The sequence below is a fragment of the Photinus pyralis genome, unplaced genomic scaffold (assembly GCF_008802855.1).
Source record: "Photinus pyralis isolate 1611_PpyrPB1 unplaced genomic scaffold, Ppyr1.3 Ppyr1.4_LG4, whole genome shotgun sequence".
NCBI lineage: Eukaryota > Metazoa > Arthropoda > Insecta > Coleoptera > Lampyridae > Photinus > Photinus pyralis.
The window spans coordinates 35844802-35865818 of NW_022170511.1; the positions used below are offsets into that span (position 1 = coordinate 35844802).

The 21017-nt window shown below is 38.3% G+C and overlaps 2 protein-coding genes across 3 annotated transcripts; both read right to left on the bottom strand.

Annotated features, from left to right (window-relative positions):
* Window positions 1-2134: 2134 nt before the first annotated feature.
* LOC116169945 (heparanase-like) lies at window positions 2135-5042 on the bottom strand. 2 transcript variants are annotated; one of them, XM_031486157.1, is made up of 11 exons: window positions 4909-5042; window positions 4192-4245; window positions 3925-4138; window positions 3667-3869; window positions 3443-3616; window positions 3163-3391; window positions 2978-3114; window positions 2756-2934; window positions 2569-2710; window positions 2418-2523; window positions 2135-2364 (listed from the first exon to the last, which is right to left on the bottom strand). In XM_031486157.1, the coding sequence occupies exons 2-11, from the start codon at window positions 4232-4234 to the stop codon at window positions 2205-2207; spliced, it is 1587 nt and encodes a 528-aa protein (XP_031342017.1). In that variant the 5' UTR covers window positions 4235-4245; window positions 4909-5042; the 3' UTR covers window positions 2135-2204. The 2 variants fall into 2 exon arrangements, with proteins under 2 accessions (XP_031342017.1, XP_031342018.1); XM_031486158.1 differs by having other exon boundaries at window positions 4940-5022.
* Window positions 5043-13504: 8462 nt separating this feature from the next.
* LOC116169613 (gastrula zinc finger protein XlCGF8.2DB-like) lies at window positions 13505-14905 on the bottom strand. The gene is made up of 3 exons (XM_031485755.1): window positions 14696-14905; window positions 13932-14643; window positions 13505-13882 (listed from the first exon to the last, which is right to left on the bottom strand). Exons 1-3 carry the CDS (start codon window positions 14792-14794, stop codon window positions 13602-13604), a joined length of 1092 nt encoding a protein of 363 aa, XP_031341615.1. The 5' UTR covers window positions 14795-14905; the 3' UTR covers window positions 13505-13601.
* Between the last annotated feature and the right edge of the window lie 6112 nt (window positions 14906-21017).

The following is a 21017-nucleotide window of genomic DNA, read 5'->3' on the forward strand; positions in this document are numbered from 1 at the left end:
AAATATTTTCTTTTGTTCCCAGTGCCCAACTGCCTTAATTAAAACATCTTTATTATTTCTTTTTTCTGCGCATTTTTACTGCAATAAAAGCAATTCGAAGTAAAATCGAATTCTTTTGCTTCCTGAACAATTTGTTTTTGTTCACTAACTCTTCTTCCTGCCTGTTTTACAGCTGATGGGATTAAGCTGGGCCTGTTGATCGTTAATTTACAGGAATTATGAATAAAATCCTCATAAAGTTTATTCCTGCAGGTTTGACATCTCAAATCATTTGCTTTGGCCGGTAAAACCAACGTTCTTATTGCAGATTTTGCAAGTTTATCAACAGGCCCAACGCAATTCAATCAGCTATAATACAAGCAGGAAGAAGAGTCAGTGAACAAAAATAAATTGTTCAAGAATCAGGAAGCAAGTTACATAATTCGATTTTATTTCGAATTGCTTTTATTGCGGTAAAAATGCAGAAAAAAGAAATAATGAAGATGTTTTAACTAAAACAGTTGAGCATAAGATAACAAAAGAGAATATTTAGGCAAACATTAAAGAGAAGGAAGAAGACAGGTTTCGAAAAAATCTTTATTAACATCCAACATGTTGATTTATCATGTCAAAAACCGTGTATATCTTAAAACTGTTTTTCAGGTTTTTGGCGATTTTCTCGAATTTTTGCTATAGGAATAATATTTTTTTATTTTTGTTTATTAAAATATAAATCTTCCCGAAAATTTTGCTACCCCGTGCACCTCTGTACGATGAAAAAAAAATAGATTTTTCATCCCCTTGAAAAAGAGGTGGTTTTTTTCAGAAATCGTGAGTTCTTGGAAACGGTTCAACTTTATGGGCCCAAACAATTATCCTCTGTTTTATCATAAAACAGGCTATGTTATCTCCAAATTTCAAACCCCTACGACATTTTTTCGCAAAAATAAGAATAAAAAACGAAAAAAACACTTTTTCCGGTTATGTGAAAATAGTGCAGATACAAAAGTTGCTCATGTTTTTAATCTCTATAACTTTTACATTTAACATTTTCGTCTAAAATCAATAGTTTTACCACAATTTGCAAAATACCACTTTCCACCCCTTCCAACCCCCGTGATTTCACTCGCGGAATAATTCAGCTGTTTTAATTATTTTTTCCCAAATTCTATTCATTCCACCTGCCTGAAAAATCCGGTTTCGCCCGGTAACTAATTTTTTTCATACAAAAATATTATATAGCCTGGACTATAAGTAACTTTTTAATTTTAGAGCTATTAATCTCTGGTCATTATTCTCTAAGGGAATGGGTATATGGCATTAACCGCCAAATCTATAAGTATAATACTCACAAGTACAGGGTGGTGTTTTTAAGTGGACCATTAGAAGTATCTCAGGAACTGTTTGGAATTTTGATTCGTGGTCCCATTACCTTTTTTGAATAATCGATCAAAAGGAATCATTTAAAAATGTTTTCAAGATGGCCGCTTTTCCGGTTGTATCAGAACGATACCGGAACTTTCTTATTTCAAATGGCACTATCTTTTCTTATGGCATTTTTGAATTCCTCACGTACAGGAGAATTTTATATATAACTCTCGCCAGGAAAGATTGCCGGTCACAGCACACCTTGAGTCGATTTACGATCTATGTTTTTCTAAAGATGCAAGCGACTTCCGGAATAGGATCGTGAAAAGTCTTTTTGTTCAACATTGACACGATACTATCCCGGAAGTCGCTCACATTTTTAGAAAAACATAGATTGTAGCCCGGGATCAAGTGTTATATGACCGGCAATCTTTCCTGGCGAGAGGTTTAGGTATAAAGATTTGCAAAAAGGCACTGAAAATCAACAAAATAAATAACAACAAACAAACAAAATAAGTTTCTAATGCCCGTTTGCACCGACAAATTTAAGCGGAGCGTAGATTAAGCAACCATTGTCTAAATAATCGTTGCCATGGATTTTAAGCTACGCTTAAGCTAAGCTCCACTTAAATTTGTCGGTGCAAACGGCCATAAGTATGTTTACTGGATTAGATGATGAACCTACATTTGACATTAATATACAAAACTGAGAAGCGTGTCTTAAAGGGAGGTACTGATAAAAATGGTAACAAGCAACGATGAAACTATTTATGTAACATACCCAAAATGAACGAGTAAAACGAGATTATTTATTGATTATTATACAATCACATTGGGATAAGTGATTTATTATAACGCTAAATTGGACAACTGGAAGTGTGCAGGGGTATAATCCAAAATGTAAGAGAATATGGCCGCATTTGGAGATAGGGATGAGCGTTAACAAGTACTGGATCTAAATCCGGCAAAGTTCCATCATTTGCAAGTGACAACTTTTCTCCATTTAGCAATATGTCTCTAAAAGTGTGGGTTTTTAGTGATGCGTACTGTAAAAATTCACCCATACTTACTTTGATACAAGAGATCCTTTACTAGTTAAACTGTACTCCCAGACGTACCCTTGGTAGCCTTGTATTTTTATCTGCATTGGCGACTTTTTTACATTTAACCCAAACACTACAAAACTTGGTTAATTGCGGTGACATTTTATTAGCAGCTTACCAACAACGAATGGTGAATAAAAACTGAAAATGCGCTTCTTAGTGCAGTGACAGTAAATCCTGACTGTAGTGGAGCTGGTAGGGTAACAAGGGATGACTCGCGAGTCTACAATTCTTTTATAGATGACGCTCACCCACCAGTCCTACAACATTACGCAAATAACAAGTACACGTCTGCTGAAACTTACGGGTAATGGTTGAAGATTTTCGTCCAGCAAGGAGTAATTACTCCCAAACAAGGTCTGTCGTACAACTACATCGAGTCCATTTCGTGCAGCAATTCCCAGCTTGTCCAGCCACATGAACGTCGCGACGAAAGAATTTGATAAACCGGGGGCACCCCCGCCGTAAGCCGACGACGTTTCCCCTATAAATATGATTGTTTCATTGCACCTTTGAACGCCACCTACCCAACCAGATCGGTTTGCTTGTAGCACCAGCGCTTTTGACAATGTCTTTGATGTACCCAATTTGGGTTTGCAATAAATTAAATACCTCCGGATCTAAAAACTGCGATATGCTCGCGTTTCGTCCATTAAAATAATATCTGAGGAACTTCGTGGAAATTAACGTTGTAGAGACTCACAAAACTTACTGGTGCCACGTCACCGCATTGATAACATTCTTGCCATGTAACAAAAATTCATGCAAATACGCCATGCTTGCGTTGCGCTTAATAATCGGTCTCGTAGTGTCCGGTCCCACCAACTCAGATTTTCGATAAATCGGGTAACGATTCAAGATACTTCGCAACTTCGCGAAATCTTTAGCCAACTGCGTGGCGTTCACCTCATAGTCGAAGACATGGCGAAACGCGTTCGGTTCTGGAAGAGGTGGAAAAGTAGCAAAACGTTGTGAATGAACGCCAAACTCACCGTTGCCCAACTGCCAAATTATACTAAAATTGCGATCGGCCGAGAATTTGATTAATTCCTCCGCATTTTTGGAATTCCACGATCCGTTCGGGAAACGAATTAAGCAATTAATGTCGAAAAGGATCGTTAGTCCTGCTTTTTTGGCTAAACTGTTTAGCTGTGTCCATTCTTTTGCTACAAAAGCAAAACGTTTCTGCATTTATTTAAACAACCAACGCATTTACCTGTCATTGTGAAGTTTGGTCTATCGTACACATCGCAGTCGATTTCTTCATTTGCACAAGCGCCTCCATCGCTTTCAATCACTTGTTGAGTTTTGGAAACAAATTTACCACTGGGATCGAACCACAATCGATCGGCCATGTTGCCACCAATTCTGAGATAACCTGGCGCTAAAGGTTTCATTAGCTTCACCAGTTTAGGATCGCTACCAGAAGACCAAGCACAGTTTGAAATACTAAACGATACCTACAGCTACTCACCTCATATTGAAATTTTGGAATCCATGGGCTATTAGTACTGAATCCAAAGCGGTACTCAAGAACATATTATTTGTCTTGCGAAATGGTATGTTTTCTTCATCGAGCTTTAAAATAACATGGACGACTTGCTCTGGCGGGGTGCCAGTTGAAACTATTGTCAGCAAAACTACCATCGTGTACAGTAATAAATTAATCGAAAACGAAAATTTTAACACTAAAAAGTGGTTATTAGAAGGTTGAAATGGACTGTATGTAAAAGGTACTAACCGGCGCCTGTGCTTGATTGATGATGATTCATTGTTTCGCCCATCAGAATGGAATCTACAAGAAAAATCATTTAGATTTTTGCCCGTTTTTGTATTCAATACAGTTTAGATGCGATGGGGTTCGAAGCTCTTGGTTTAATCTACCAGTGCCTTTGATTAAAAATTATATTCAAAGGTAGTAACTAAGAGAATCTTAACTAACAACCATTTTTTGTTAATTTGGATTGTGGATTATTAACACCCTCTCTACTCTAGTGCAATAATTAACTTGATAAATAATTATTGCTGTCCTTTTATGTTGTTTTAAAGAATCCATATAACGCGTGGGTTATGCGGATTATCAAAAGAACGGGGTTTGTTAAATTTTATGATGCTTTCAGAGGTTTTTTTCTAGTTGTCTCTTACAGTAGGTAATTTTAACTTCAACACTATGGATTCTATAAGTACGAATACGATATTTACAAATATCCTTAACAAATTTGAATTCAAAACTATCGCTTCTTTAATAATAATATGCAGAGCCAGTTTAGAAAGATTTATTTTCCTCTGCCTATGGAAAGACAATCTCCAACTGTAAGCCTTCTATCAATATAATCAAGTCTCTTCTCGTAATGTACAGTAAATAACACAAGAGAATGCACTTATTACTGTAAAATAACCTTGCCACAAATAATTAGCAAATAAATACATATAAATATAAACAATTTATTATGCTTACGAAATAAATATCGAATACAGACACACCCCACCTTAGCTGCATGCAACACACATTACACAAGCATTCAATGTTCACAGAGCATAGCAAGATTTTTGAACCGAGACTGATACAGACAAAAGATATTTTATTGAGTCACGTCCGAGCCATATCTCGACTGTTAAATGTTAAACAACACGACATAGATAGTAAAATAACCATAATAGTTACTTTGTAAAAACATGCGCACGACTTTCCATACGATATCTTTGCAGGAAAGGAAATAAATTGAACATTTGGAAATCGAGAATGCAATTATGGCCTTTTGTGTCGTGTTTTGGAGCGAAACAACAATAAAGACGTGCATTGCTTGACAATTACCCTCCCTGTATAAAATAGGTAACGTACTCGCAAAAGGTTGTTAATTTCGCCCCTAGGATAAAAAACAAAATTCCGCCACGCAGGAGTTGTGCGCGTTTACAACATCTTTTCGACGATACCAATTTGAAAACAATCGGACCAAAACTGTAGTAGAAGATAGGGAAAAACTGAAAAACCTTCACGTTAGTAAACTACGCTCGAGGATGACGCCCAGATGTAGTCAACCCCAAATCATGTAGCCCTGTCCCTAAGGTTGACAAATTACACGGCCTTGTAAATACACGTACACTCGTTGCCTTTCTACAAGAGTTCTTCTACGCGCCCACGTTTGCTGCCAGCCAGCCAGCCAAAGTGAGTTTTTACAAATAAATTTGAAAAAATGCGCTAAAAATAAAACGATTCCTTTCAAATTAAATTTAATTTAAATATTCGATGTGTGATAGGTACTATGATGCGGTTTTATTTTTTTGGATTTCGAGTGTTTGAAGCAGTCATACAGTCATCTGTTTATTTATTCTTGTTTATTTTAATTTGTTTAAGCTAATTTAAATCAACAATAATCATTAAAAATAGTGTCTCATTGTATCTCATTCGGTTAAACCAATCAGCGAAATCATAAATTGGAAAAAACATGACCGACACCATTGAATAAGTAAATTACTTCGACATGGAGTATTATGAACGCAGTCTTTATTCCTCACTGATCAGTTTCTTTTCAGTGATGTGTCTTTACAGTGACTTTATATTTTAATTTTTTTCCGGGACGATCTGAGACAATTTTTTTTTCGGGACAAAAAAAGGCAGTGTATTACCTTCCTTTTTTCCAAAAATCGACTGCACCAAAATTTCTCGGGAAAACACTTCTTCTTATTAATTTTGGTGCGTAGAATCCAAAACAATTCGTACTTTTTCGATCAGACTTCTCAATCAAAAGTTATAGACTAGAAACAAATTTCGAAAGAAAATTCAAAGGGCTGTAACTTTTGAACTAGTAGCCCAATCTTGGAACTGTTTGAAATTATGGATTCTACAGGCCACATTCTATAAGAAAATTTTTTTTCCGGGTCGATCTGAGACAATTTTTTTTTCGGGGCTCAAAAAAAGGCAGTGTATAACCTTCCTTTTTTACCAAAAATCGACTGCACCAAAATTTCTCTGGAAAACACTTTTTCTTATTAATTTTGGTGCGTAGAATCCAAAACAATTCGTACTTTTTCGATCAGACTTCTCAATCAAAGTTTATAGACTAGAAACCAATTTCGAAAGAAAATTCAAAGGGCTGTAACTTTTGAACTAGTAGCCCAATCTTGGAACTGTTTGAAATTATGGATTCTACAGGCCACATTCTATAAGAAAAATTTTTTTCCGGGTCGATCTGAGACAATTTTTTTTCGGCCTCCAAAAAAGGCAGTGTATAACCTTCCTTTTTTACCAAAAATCGACTGCACCAAAATTTCTCGGGAAAACACTTTTTCTTATTAATTTTGGTGCGTAGAATCCAAAACAATTCGTACTTTTTCGATCAGACTTCTCAATCAAAAGTTATAGACTAGAAACCAATTTCGAAAGAAAATTCAAAGGGCTGTAACTTTTGTAACCTTTGGATAAGTTTGTCGACAAGTAACAGGTGTAGTATTAGGAAAAGAAACACCTCCTCGCACATCATATGATCCCGATACAGAATGGCAAATTTTTAAATCGAAATTAAGCTTTGAAATAACTCTCATAGTGATAGAAAAAGACCTCTCCGTGAATTCTGTTCTCCTAGTAGCAAGACACTTTTACGTAAGTTTGTCTACAAAGAACAGGTGTATTTGGGACTGAAAGACCTCCTTTCACGTTATATCTTCCTGATACCTTCCAAATTTGTAAGTGTTTTTGGCAAAGTGTGAAGGACCAAGTGCTTATTGTACTGTAATCTTCCTATCAGTTTTGTTGTTGGGGAGGAAAATAAAGTACAACTTCTGTAAATAATTTTTATATTGAAAACTGTACAAACAAAATAAACGCATATTCTGTTCCGAGTGAATCTTGAGAGTAAATGCAGCCCATGGTTAGCTCAGAAATCTGATATCAGGAGAATATAATGTGCGAGGAGATCGAAGGTTAAAATAAAAACTAAGTGAGGTTAGGTTAGCGTGCTAGTTAGATTAGGTCAAAAATCTGGTATCAGGATAATATAATGTGCGAGGAGATCGAAGGTTAAAATAAAATTGTAGTGAGGTTAGGTTAGCGTGCTAGTTAGGTTAGCTCAGAAATCTGGTATCAGGAGAATATAATGTGCGAGGAGATCGAAGGTTAAAATAAAATTTAAGTGAGGTTAGGTTAGCGTGCTAGTTAGGTTAGCTCAGAAATCTGGTATCAGGAGAATATAATGTGCGAGGAGATCGAAGGTTAAAATAAAATTTAAGTGAGGTTAGGTTAGCGTGCTAGTTAGGTTAGCTCAGAAATCTGGTATCAGGAGAATATAATGTGCGAGGAGATCGAAGGTTAAAATAAAATTTAAGTGAGGTTAGGTTAGCGTGCTAGTTAGGTTAGCTCAGAAATCTGGTATCAGGAGAATATAATGTGCGAGGAGATCGAAGGTTAAAATAAAATTTAAGTGAGGTTAGGTAAGCGTGCTAGTTAGGTTAGCTCAGAAATCTGGTATCAGGAGAATATAATGTGCGAGGAGATCGAAGGTTAAAATAAAATTTAAGTGAGGTTAGGTTAGCGTGCTAGTTAGGTTAGCTCAGAAACCTGGTATCAGGAGAATATAATGTGCGAGGAGATCGAAGGTTAAAATAAAATTTAAGTGAGGTTAGGTTAGCGTGCTAGTTAGGTTAGCTCAGAAATCTGGTATCAGGAGAATATAATGTGCGAGGAGATCGAAGGTAAAAATAAAATTTAAGTGAGGTTAGGTTAGCGTGCTAGTTAGGTTAGCTCAAAATCTGGTATCAGGAGAATATAATGTGCGAGGAGATCGAAGGTTAAAATAAATTTTAGTGAGGTTAGGTTAGCGTGCTAGTTAGGTTAGCTCATAAATCTGGTATCAGGAGAATATAATGTGCGAGGAGATCGAAGGTTAAAATAAATTTAAGTGAGGTTAGGTTAGCGTGCTAGTTAGGTTAGCTCAGAAATCTGGTATCAGGAGAATATAATGTGCGAGGAGATCGAAGATTAAAATAAAATTTAAGTGAGGTTAGGTTAGCGTGCTAGTTAGGTTAGCTCAGAAATCTGGTATCAGGAGAATATAATGTGCGAGGAGATCGAAGGTTAAAATAGAATTTTAGTGAGGTTAGGTTAGCGTGCTAGTTAGGTTAGCTCAGAAATCTGGTATCAGGAGAATATATGTGCGAGGAGAACGAAGGTTAAAATAGAATTTTAGTGAGGTTAGGTTAGCGTGCTAGTTAGGTTAGCTCATAAATCTGGTATCAGGAGAATATAATGTGCGAGGAAATCGAAGGTTAAAATAAAATTTTAGTGAGGTTAGGTTAGCGTGCTAGTTAGGTTAGCTCAGAAATCTGGTATCAGGAGAATATAATGTGCGAGGAGAACGAAGGTTAAAATAAAATTTAAGTGAGGTTAGGTTAGCGTGCTAGTTAGGTTAGCTCAGAAATCTGGTATCAGGAGAATATAATGTGCGAGGAGATCGAAGGTTAAAATAAAATTTAAGTGAGGTTAGGTTAGCGTGCTAGTTAGGTTAGCTCAGAAATCTGGTATCAGGAGAATATAATGTGCGAGGAGATCGAAGGTTAAAATAAAATTTAAGTGAGGTTAGGTTAGCGTGCTAGTTAGGTTAGCTCAGAAATCTGGTATCAGGAGAATATAATGTGCGAGGAGATCGAAGGTTAAAATAAAATTTAAGTGAGGTTAGGTTAGCGTGCTAGTTAGGTTAGCTCAGAAATCTGGTATCAGGAGAATATAATGTGCGAGGAGATCGAAGGTTAAAATAAAATTTAAGTGAGGTTAGGTTAGCGTGCTAGTTAGGTTAGCTCAGAAATCTGGTATCAGGAGAATATAATGTGCGAGGAGATCGAAGGTTAAAATAAAATTTAAGTGAGGTTAGGTTAGCGTGCTAGTTAGGTTAGCTCAGAAATCTGGTATCAGGAGAATATAATGTGCGAAGAGATCGAAGGTTAAAATAAAATTTAAGTGAGGTTAGGTTAGCGTGCTAGTTAGGTTAGGTCAAAAATCTGGTATCAAGATAATGTTCAAGGAGTTGATTGAAGGTTAGGTCAGATTAGTTTGGGCGTTTTAAATTTTTACAAATCTTGTATCTAACCTAACTCACATGAAACTTAACTCTCAAGTCTTTAAAATGATCACCGATTTAAAATTCTTATTTATTGTGGCGTACTCTTATGCCGATTTAACTCGTGTATTGCGAACAGATACTTTATTAAAATCGTCAAAAATCTAGGTATAGGTATACCAAAGAGGTACCTATACGGACGGCCGTCCGTTTACCCACCCTGTCCTTTGGCATTCCAAAAACGCTATGACGCAAAGGAATAGGCTATAATACAGGAGCGAAATGTTTAATTTTCGAGTTTCGTGGTTTACTCCTTTGACAGCGAAATTCACAAATCCCAAAATGTTGATAGCCTTGCCTGAGTTTTTGGTTAATATTAAAATAATCAAAGCAGAATACATTGTGCTGACATCTGTCTTTATTATTGGGGACTAACATTTTATCGCTAAATGCAGGACACTTTATTACCACCATTATTTTAGTTGGAACTTACACCTCAAAGATGTCGTCACACTAATTTAGTGATGTACTTTATGAAACTAACGTTAGATGTCAGAGCTCTGTTTATAAAAACATAGATATATAAATACATAGATACAGCCATACACCAACATAGTTCAAAAGGACGTACCATCTATTACCATCACTTTCGGCACATTAATTACGTATAGCGCTATCCTTTATAGAGGGACCCTGAGCATGGAAGACAAGATTCGCATTATTTATTATAACTGTCAATCAAATTGTTAGCACAAATCACGCAGAAAATTTTCAGATTTGAGACTTTACAACATAAATAAACCGCCTTTTTATTTATTTAAATGGCATAGTAGCAAGAAATGTTACATTTAAAATGGAAGATGTTACTTAGAAAGCTGGCAAACGAAGAATTTGAAAAAATTACAGCTGACAACTGGAAGAAAGTGTGTGAACATATGGAAAGTGATTAATTATTGGTTGATGTTTCTGAACTTTATAATAAGTGTTAAGAACTCGGTTAAGAATGACAGTGATGATTCGGATTTGTCAATTTCATCTGACGATGATTCGGATTGTGAACTTTTACAAACGTAATGAATGTTCACTAAATGAGTATTATCACCAATTGGATATCATTGTTAAGATGTTGTATTTATTTTAAATAAATGTACACGTGTAGCTTACTTACTACAATTAGCACTATAATTTCAAAAAGAAACCCCACCAATTGGACATATGCCGAAAGGTAGGCAAGACGCGTAGCGACCAAAATTTGATATTGCACGCACACACAGTCTATAAATCTCGTTTTCCTAAGAATATTGCACGGATCCTTCTTTGTGATCATGATACAAACGCACTGCATCAACATCATATAGGCCAAAAAATGATAATTGGAAACGAATTCACTTCCTGTAACAACTCTCCGTTACCATTACGCCTAAAACCATGCAGTTAAAATTAAAATGTTGAACATAAACTTTACTTACTTACGGTTTTTTTTGATATTCTGCAAGCTAGCAATGAATTCACTGCAGCACATCATGCCAAACAAGGTAAACATAGTCGCAAATTTGAATGGCGTAGCTCTATGTAATAAAACTATTTCAGGAATAACAATTATGGACGCGTCTATCATTATGGCAAGCACTAATGTTATTCGTATTCAATTGATAACGCAATAATTACATAATATTTAGTGAAAAAACCGCCCATCATGTTTAGGGCGAATATTTTTAGTTAGATTTGATTTCGCGCGATCGTGAAATGTGTCAACTGTCACATGACTTATGAGACGCGCCAAGTTTGTTTTAAGCGTCCGATTCGCATACGACATAGTGGTTAATGCAATAAAAAGAGATAGAACATGTTTCTTCTTGGTTAGAAAGTAATGGAGAGATGTACAAATTTCTTTGATATGTTTTTTAAAAACCGAGGTACGTTTGTTAAGGATGGCTGTATCTAGGTATTTATATATCTATGTATAAAAACCATAGATATTTTTGAAGTTTTAACCTCAAATGCATAATGAATGTTTGTTTATTTATAGTCAAAAATTAAACTTTGTTATCATTCCTTTCTCGCTTACAGGTTTAAATTAGGGAACTGGCTACTGGGAGTGACAGGAAAGCGGCAGACTCAACTTTTGCGGAATATGATACTGTTTGCTCTGGGTCGTGCAATCGAAGACATGTAGTTCTCGATGGATGAGAAACGTTAGTATTGAATTCAGACAATACAAATTGAAAAGGGAAATGCTTTGTAACCAAAACAGGAGGAAACCGTGGAGATCTCGCAAAAAACCCATTCTAATACAATTCAAACTTCTCAAGGTTAAAATCGGAACGATTACATGATTGCAGCAGCTGGCGATGGTGCGAAGCTGTTCTTTAAAGAATTGAGCCTAGAGTTTATTTGATAGAACTACGGATATAGAAACGGTAGTGAAATTGGCAGCGAAATAAAGCAAAAGTGTTACGCAGTTTGCAATCATGAAAAAATGTGTTGTTTGTGCGATCTTCGTGTGAAAGTTGTTGTAAAACGGTTCAGTTTAATGTACCTGTTATTGAGATTGTTCTTCCAAGGGCTTTAAATAAATTCCTATGCATAAGAAGTTACGAATTGCAAAAATAAATGTTTTCTGTTCATTGAGCATGATGTGTTGCCTACAAACCAGGCTACACAAATATCGAGTGCCCATATTCAAATTAGGGATTTGCTTGAATCTCCACAATCTGCCGTTTTTATTGAGGGTAAGGAGGGCCTCCACGAACGAATGGCCCAGGGCCCCGAAAAACTTAAAAACGGCGCTGCATTTAAGGAATACTAAGTGCAACATTGCTATTAATCGCATAGATTCAAATAAAATTTTAAAAGGTGCGTACGTGGCGACATCTCAACTAGACTTCTAAAACTATAATTGATAGAAAGTGTATCGATTGCCATGGAGATGGCGCACTAGTACTTATTGTATTTAATCTATCTATTCAAAAACCGGGCCTTTAAACTACAATTGCTCTACAGATCTTGCAAGACTCCATTCATTTTGAACTGCTATTTAAGGAATAATAAGTGCAACGTTGCTATTAATCGCATAAATTTGAATGAAATTTTAAAAGAAGTTGCATACGTGGCGACATCTCAACTAGACTTCTAAAACTATTATTGATAGAATTATCGATTGTCAAGCAGATGGCGCACTAATACTTGTTGTATTTAATTTATCTATTCAAAAACCGGGCCTCTACAGATCTTGCAAGACTCCGTACATTTTGAACTGCCATTTATTCAGACTTCTCAATCAAAAGTTATAGACTGGAAAGCAATTTCGAAAGAAAATTCAAAGGGCTGTAACTTTTGAACTAGTAGCCCAATCTTGGAACTGTTTGAAATTATGGAAATTTATAGAAATTCGACGTGTTCTGGAGAAATTAAAAAATGCATATCGTACAAAGGTATAGCCTGAAGAAGTGAAAAAAATTAGGCTGCTTAGATTATTTAAAGGCGCTATGGCAATGGGCCGCAAGACATTAGGACACAGACATTGGGATGCAGGCATTAGGTTGTTGCACTTAAAATAAAGCAAGGAGCCATCAAATTCGGGTTTTTTCTCCACGACCCGGACCCCCCACCGAGGGGCGACGCGTCAGGGTCACGTCTGCGATCTATTCCCTTTGCGGTTTACTGTCTTGCGGCCTAATGCCCGGTCCCGTATTTAAAATGTGCAGTGAACAAACTACGAAAAATATAGCAGCCTAGTTGTGACATTTAAGACTGGCACAAAACCCCAAGTATCATCACAGAACCAAGATCATTTCCATACGACTTTTTCATTTAAGAAAAGGTAACAAGAAAAAACTTAGAATACAACAAAATCAAATAGCCATCATGATCATACCATTGCCACATTGAATCTCGTCGGTCATCTGCTTGGTCAGATAGACATCTGTAGTCTAGTAATGACAAGAACTGCTTTCTACTCTGAGAAAGAAGAGAGTCTGTAATATTTTCATTTAATAAGCAAACTTAGTATGGAATTACACTTTATTCAAGCACTTGATACCACAGAGTAACAAAAAAGATTCATGCATATAACAATGAGATCTTAAATTACAATTATCTGTCAATTATTTTCCTTTTTCATTGTACTGTGTTTACTTCTAATATGGGTAAGTAAGGAAACTTTCTGCCTAAATCCAGCCGTGCAAATGTCACAATGATAAGGTGTTTCCAGAGTGTGCTGCCTTATGTGCGTCTTTCTCGCATACGGACTGGAAAATCCTTTTCCGCAATACGAACACTCATAAGGCCTAGCCTTTTTATGTGTCATAGTGATGTGTTTATTTAAATCGTAATTGGAGAAGAACTTCTTCCCGCAAATGTCGCATTGATGATTTCTAATCCCTGTATTAGCTCAAAGTGAGAAGAGACGTTACAATTTCGACATACCTACCTAAGTGAACGTTCCTAAAATGTGTATTATAGTGATGCGTGGACTTAAATTCCTTCCCACACTCCTTGCATTTGATTTTGGCCTTTTTCTTATGTGCATAGTTCATATGACCGCGCAAACTTTCCTTGTTCTTCGCGAGTTTACCACATATTTCGCATACCTCCGGTGAATCCGTATGTATCTGAATGTGTTTTTTAAGATTGTCTCGTCTCATCACCACCTGACAAAACGGGCAACTATCAACTTTATGCTTGGCCATATGCTGCTGTAATGATTTTTTCGAGCTAAACTTCGCACCGCACTGTAAACATTCGAAATCTTCAGATTCCGACGATACTTCGCCCACTTGAGAATCGTCTAAATCGTAAATAATTTCGTCACAATTTTCCAAAATGTCTTTTGTGTTGTCTTCACTTTCATCCTTTTTGTAGTCTAACATTACAAGATCGCTTATCTCTAATGTACTGGAGGCTCGTGAGGAGTTACTGTTCAGGTCATCATCAAACCGTTCTTCGCCTGACGAAGCTTCTTCTTTAATCTCCTGCTTCATCTGCAAACCTTCAGTGTCTACGAGAAATTGTAAGTTATCAGAGGTCAAGCTCAGTAGCGTTTCATTTGCTTTGATGATGGTTTGTTGAAATTTGTAGGACGAGTAAACGTTTGCCGCACATGATTCGCAGCAGGTCTGTGGTAAGTTGTCGCCTTTGGCGATCTGAAACAGTATTTTCTTAAAAATTAAACTGTGCTTAACGTAAAAGACCTACCTTTATTGATGTTAATGATTCTATTTTATTCAAAATGCCACCTGTAAATAAGGAAACACAAAGTTCCGAGTTTTTTAAACACAAACGACAAAGTTGCATTTTGGTTTTAGTCTTCAAGGTTTATAAAATAAACAGATATTTACAAATTAAATGACACGATATGAACAACAAACGCCATCTTTCACGTTTTTGGTAATTTTTCTTTGAAAAAGCTAAATTCCCTAGAAATAAACAGAAGAATACCGCGCCTTTAACATTACAAAGTAGGCAGCATGTACACTACCATGTATGATATGTTGCATACCTGGACATTTCCTTTCACAATTTCAAACTGAGTGGGTTGGATAAATCTTCATCTTCACTCTTCTCGCAATCTACACTCGTAGCAAAGATAATACTACACTATGACCTTTGCTCGTAGCGAGTCAGAGGGGTAAACGTTTCAACCCAAGTTTGCTGCAGCGGCATCCTCCAGAACATTGTATAACATCTTTGGCTGAACTGAAATCCTACCCACTTAAAAACTATAGGTCTGCTTGGGCAGTACGATAATGCTTTTCAAAATGGCACAGTGTCGATAACGGTTCCCTTTGGATACTCCACGACCTCCGAGTGCTGTCCCCTTTCCTTTGCTTGGCAGCAAAGCCCTGGGCAACTGGCGAGACCGCATTTCCGCACTACTCCTGGTAATTCTATGGACGATTTCAAACCAATCAAGCCCTTTCTGGGCTCCTCATCACGGGGGACGAACAAGCCGGGCCTTCAAAAGAGGTCCGGTAACGGGGCAGGTTCCTCGAAAGACGCAGGCCCTTATTCAAGTACCTGGTGGTGGGCCATCCCTAATTCAAAAGAAGAATAGGACTGGCGTGAAAAAGTTGAGGGCGCCCGGAAGCCCCGGCCCGAGGTTCTAGAGTTGCGGGTACACCATGAACCTACGGGCAAGTCTCGGCGGCGGGGCTCAGGGTGGCCATTGTTCGGGTGGCACAGCCAGGAAGTGGACATCACTGAGCCTCAGTCGAGGCATGCCCGTAGCTAGGGTGTGGCCATGGGGGGCTGAACCCCACCTAGAAGTAGAACGTGGTCTTGCCCCCACTGGAAGTTACGGTTTATGGTTCGTTTACAAAAATTACAAGGGAAGTCTTTATCAAAAGCCCCTTCCAGAAAAATACCGGCCACCCCTGCAACCTCATTCTGGCTATAGGGGCCTGAGTCGAGGTGCATTATGACTGCATTGAATGCAATTGTTGATGAAAAGGGGGGGGGCTTCTTGTACTCCGGTTGCGCCAGATAAGGGAAAGGGCTCCACGGGAGCAGCGGAATTACTATACCGGCGCACTTTAGAGGTCGAGAAAGATTTCGACCAGCTTTTGGCTCCGATTAGCGGTCAGAACCGTCGGCATCACTAGAGGAAGGGGGAACCTAGTACATCAGTGATGGAGGAGGCAACCTTCTAATAGAGTAATTTGCAGCACGGTACGGGGGCGACCTGTTTAATAGGCTGTCAACTTGCGTCAAAGCGTAAGACTTCGGCTCACATGATCACGAGTTGGAGTCTGTCTGATGAGCCGTCGATTTCGAGCCACAGGTACATTCTTGTCCAACAAAAAACCTGCAGGTATCCTACTGCGGACCCTGTAGGTTTCGGAATCCCCGATCTATTGACTGGACCTGCTAAATGCCGAAACCTTTGCTCTATCGGAAACCGGGGTAGGTGAAAGAGAACACCTTGGTCGAACTCGGGCCTTGAAAATGTTCGTAAATAAGGAGGTTCGCAGGAGCTTTAATAAGACCATGCGAACAGGGCCGTATTTAGGCGGTGGTGAGATGGGCGGCCGCCAAGTGCGCAATATTGGTACTGAAGAGACATCGCAATACACGATGGTCCTCCAGGCGTCAAGCCGTGACGGCTCTTAAGAACAACTTATTATCAGTACACAACATTTTAAAGAATATGACTGACAGTAGTGTCTTGGAAATTCCCAGCTGTTGAAAAGGCTGACGATGAATCCCACTGGTTGATTGCTGAAAAATCTTTTTAGAGAGAGTGTTTCGTTGTGTTTAATAGGATTAAAAGTGAAATGGATAAAAGGGCAAACATCTACCATTCGGTTTCATCTGATTTTAATTTTTTATCCGGAAAGTCTAAGTGAGTTTTCTGATTCTCCTCTTAAAAAGTGTGCAGCTGATCTTGGTACTAAGTACGCCAAAGATTTAGATACCTACATTAGAGCTTGTGAACGAAGTAGTTATTAAGCGGCAGAGCAAAGCAATGCAAGCTTTATAGGGGAGTCAATGGTGTCCGTCTGTCCGTGAACACGATAACTGTCAAATGGTTCAAACTTTACACAGTAATAAGCCTATTGAAAATGGGTCAAATCCAATGACCCCGTGGGGTCACGTTTCTCTGTCCCTGCCAAACGCTTGAACCTATTCGGTTGAAACTTTGCACAGTAGACTTATATGCCACATGTAACAAGTCTATTGAAAATGGGTCAAATCCAATGACTCCGTGGGGTCATACCGAGGGGATCTGCCGCTTTTTTAAACGCTCTTTATGGGTTTATTTTCAAGTACCATGCTAAAGAGCTGATAAGCGACATCAATAGGCTTCTCATTTGGACGTCCTAAACAATATTTCTGATTATGACTCGCTTATCCGAATATTGAAATTGCGTTGCGGATATTTTTAACAATGCCTGTCAGTGTGGCCTATTGTGAGCGGTCATTTATCAAGTTAAACATGATAAAAAAACTATTTAAGGTCAAGCTCGAGGTCAAGTATGTCCTAAAACAGGTTGACAAACTAATATAAAATACGAAATACGACATTGCGTCTCAAATCGATTTTAATGACATCATCGACGATTTTGTCCTAGTAAAAGCACGAAAAGTACACTTTTGACTTTCTAACCTTTAAGTATACAGGGTGGTGCACGGTAAGTAGAAACATAGGGATTTAACATGGGAAATTAGTTTTATGCAAAATCCTGCCCTCCTGTACATTTTACAGAAAAAACTGTAGAGTTTAAATTTGTTCAGAATTAAAAGATGCATACAAAACTGTTCGACTACACCAAAATTTCTCGGGAAAACACTTTTTCTTATTAATTTTGGTGTGTAGAATTCAAAACAATTCGTACTTTTTCGATTAGACTTCTCAATCAAAAGTTATAGACTAGAAACCAATTTCGAAAGAAATTTCAAAGGGCTGTAACTTTTGAACCAGTAGCCCAATCTTGGAACTGTTAGAAATTGTGGATTCTACAGGCCACAATCTATAAGAAAATTTTTTTTCCGGTCGATCCGAGACAATTTTTTCTTCGGGGCTCAAAAAAAGGCAGTGTATAACCTTCCTTTTTTACAAAAAATCGACTACACCAAAATTTCTCGGGAAAACACTTTTTCTTATTAATTTTGGTGTGTAGAATCCAAAACAATTCGTACTTTTTCGATTAGACTTCTCAATCAAAAGTTATAGACTAGAAACCAATTTCGAAAGAAATTTCAAAGGGCTGTAACTTTTGAACCAGTAGCCCATTTACATGTTTCATTAAGCTTTTGGTATACCCACAAATTTAAAAATAAGTTTTTACATTTATGTTATTAGTAGCAATAGACATTTGTTGTTTTATGAATTGCCATTAATAACAGAAATGTTGAAATTTATTTTTAAATTTGCGGGTATACCAAAAGCTTAATAAAACATGTAAAAACAGTTTTGAATGCATTTTTTAATTCTGAACAACTTTAAACTCTACAGTTTTTTCTGTAAAATGTACAGGAGGGCAGGATTTTGCATAAAACTAATTTCCCTATGTTCCTACTTACCGTGCACCACCCTGTATATAGTAATCACCCAATTTATAAAACCAAATTGAAGCAATTTGTAATAAAAAACTAACAATATGTTTGATTACTGAATAATTTTTACTTGTCATTTATTGCCCTCAAATATTTAAGTGGCTTTTCGTTTAACCCCCTAGTGTCAGGGGCGGAAATTTTAGGTTTCGCCAAGGGCGCGACCATATCTAGATACGGCTCTGCATGCGAACTAACCTGCATGCAGACTGGAAAGGTCTTAAGATCGCTCGGCGCAAGTATAAGGACCATATTATTCGAAGTTCGAAGATCATGGAGGATCTTTTGTGGTAACACCCTAAATTTCAAAAACTTCATAAGCTCCGTTTGAAAGACCCTGGGTAGACATTTAGGACACTGAGGCTTCCAGTCCAATACGCGCTTATACAGGCCACGGAGACGGCTCGTCACAGCCTCGGGGGAATGTCTGATAGAACCCTGGGAGCGTTTCTAGATATCGAGGGTGCGTTTAACACCACGTTCGATTCCATTAGTGAAGCTGCTGAAGACGTAAATCGTAAGATGGATTTACGCCATGCTCGGAAGTAGGGTCATTGTATCCTCAATCTGGACCACGAAGATGAGTTCCTCGATCACTGGAGGAGGTCCGCAGGGTGTAGTGTTGTTTCCATTGCTGTGGTGCGTGGTGCTAGACACGTTCCTCCACACTTTGAACGAGGACGGAGCGTGTGCACAGGAATCCGCGATCGTCATAACCGGAAAGTTTCCAAACACTGTGAAAGAGCTAATTCAGAGGGGCAGCCTACGTTAACCCGGAAAAGACCGAGGTTGCTCCATTTACGAATAGCGAGGAGAGCGGGTCTTGATGGGCTGTCTTTTCGAGGACGTCAGGGGCCTAGCCAATTCAGTTAAATTTTTGGGAGCCATCATCGATTCCCGCCTAACCTGGAAAGGGCACATTGAGCGAATAAACAAAAAGGCTACTGCGTGACTATGGGCATGTAGGTAGAAGGGCTTTTGGCTGTACATGGGGCTTCAACCCTCGACTGGTATGTTGACTTTACACTGTAGTGATACGGCCAATACGAGTACATGCCATGCGCAAGCAACCTATATGAAGTAACTAGGTAAGGTACAAAGCCTCACCTGTCTGGGAGTCACTGGAGCCATGAAAACCATGCCAACTTTGGCCACTTCTGTCTTTCATACGGTTAAACGATTGGGCCGAGTGAAAGGATCGAGGCAGCCTTGGGCACGGGCGGATCTGGGAGGAAACCCTTAGATCCAATCTCCTCCTCGCAAGAAGGGATGTGATCCAGGCTGTCTTACTGCGAGCGAAGAGTTTTAAAGTCACTCTCCCGGAAAGGGAACAGTTGTTGAACTTAAGATTTTTCGTTTCTTAAACCTTAGGGGCTAGTGTGGTTTACAGACGGGGAACGGGCATGGGTATATAGAGTGATCGCCTGAAGGCTGACATCAGCGTCTCCCTTGGTCAGCAGTCAGGAGAATCTGCGTAGTGATTACCGTAATAAACATACAGTGTGTCCCAGGTAGAACGCACCATAGGGAAACGACAATGTATTGTAACGGAAACGCTCCAGACATGACGTCACCTTTGGCGCTCTGGAATTTTCTACGCGCGTGATAGTGGGATTTGTGTAGGAATATTCGAGACTGTACGCGAATGTTCCTGGACTTACATTGCTTGCGTGTATAAATGGTTGCGGACCGAACATCGCGGCAGTTTACTATCGAACGAGATCGAGTACATATGAAACATCGTGCGCGGAAATATAAATTGCGAAGTGTGTGATATAAATAATCGATATAAATTGTACAGTTTTTATAGTGTTTTAGTTTTGTTTAATAAATATTGATATAAATCGAACCCGAATTTATAAATCACGTTACAGTATTTTTTCGCGAAGGTTCCACGTGGCCTTTGAAATGAGCGTTCAAGGTACTACTCCAATCTCCTTCTAGCATCAAGCAAGCGCAATAACTGTACGTTGAACTTCAAATACACATCATGACCTGCTGGATCCTTTGCGAAAAATTCTGTTTGCCTATGGTACTTTCCCCCTGGGACACATATGCATATGCAGTGACAGTCAGGTGGTGCTGAAGACAGGTTCCGATCGGTTATGGCACTTGATTGCAGGCGAACTCTAGACAGATTAGTCCCTTGAAATAGCCAGTGATGTCTCTTTAATAATGGCAACATTGCACGGTTTCTCATGTTCTACTTTTTGATCGGATTTATGGCTCAGTGGTAGAGCATTGGGTTATAAATCCGGAGGTCGGGTGTTCGAACCTGGGTTGAGGTGAATTTTTCATCTGTGGCGGAGATGAAAATTACCTTAGACCAGTTCCGAGCATTCTACCGGCTACTCCGAATTAGGTTTTCCTGTAATTTTCCTAATTCGTAAGGTAAATACTGGAGTAGTATAGACCAACTTAAGACCTTCTGCAGAGGCACCTCTAAATAGCATTATGCGGGTCA

Bases quoted from the DNA above. Each gene is read 5' to 3' on its own strand.
- LOC116169945 (XM_031486157.1), bottom strand. From the start codon at position 4,234: ATGGGCGAAACAATGAATCATCATCAATCAAGCACAGGCGCCG. The intron at 4,139-4,191 runs GTTAGTACCTTT...ACCACTTTTTAG, and splicing joins TCAATCAAGCACAGGCGCCG to TGTTAAAATTTTCGTTTTCG. The intron at 3,115-3,162 runs GTAAGTTTTGTG...GAAGTTCCTCAG, and splicing joins AATGCGGTGACGTGGCACCA to ATATTATTTTAATGGACGAA.
- LOC116169613 (XM_031485755.1), bottom strand. From the start codon at position 14,794: ATGCAACTTTGTCGTTTGTGTTTAAAAAACTCGGAACTTTGTGTTTCC. The intron at 14,644-14,695 runs GTAGGTCTTTTA...ATACTGTTTCAG, and splicing joins AATCATTAACATCAATAAAG to ATCGCCAAAGGCGACAACTT. The intron at 13,883-13,931 runs GTAGGTATGTCG...GAGCTAATACAG, and splicing joins TTTTAGGAACGTTCACTTAG to GGATTAGAAATCATCAATGC.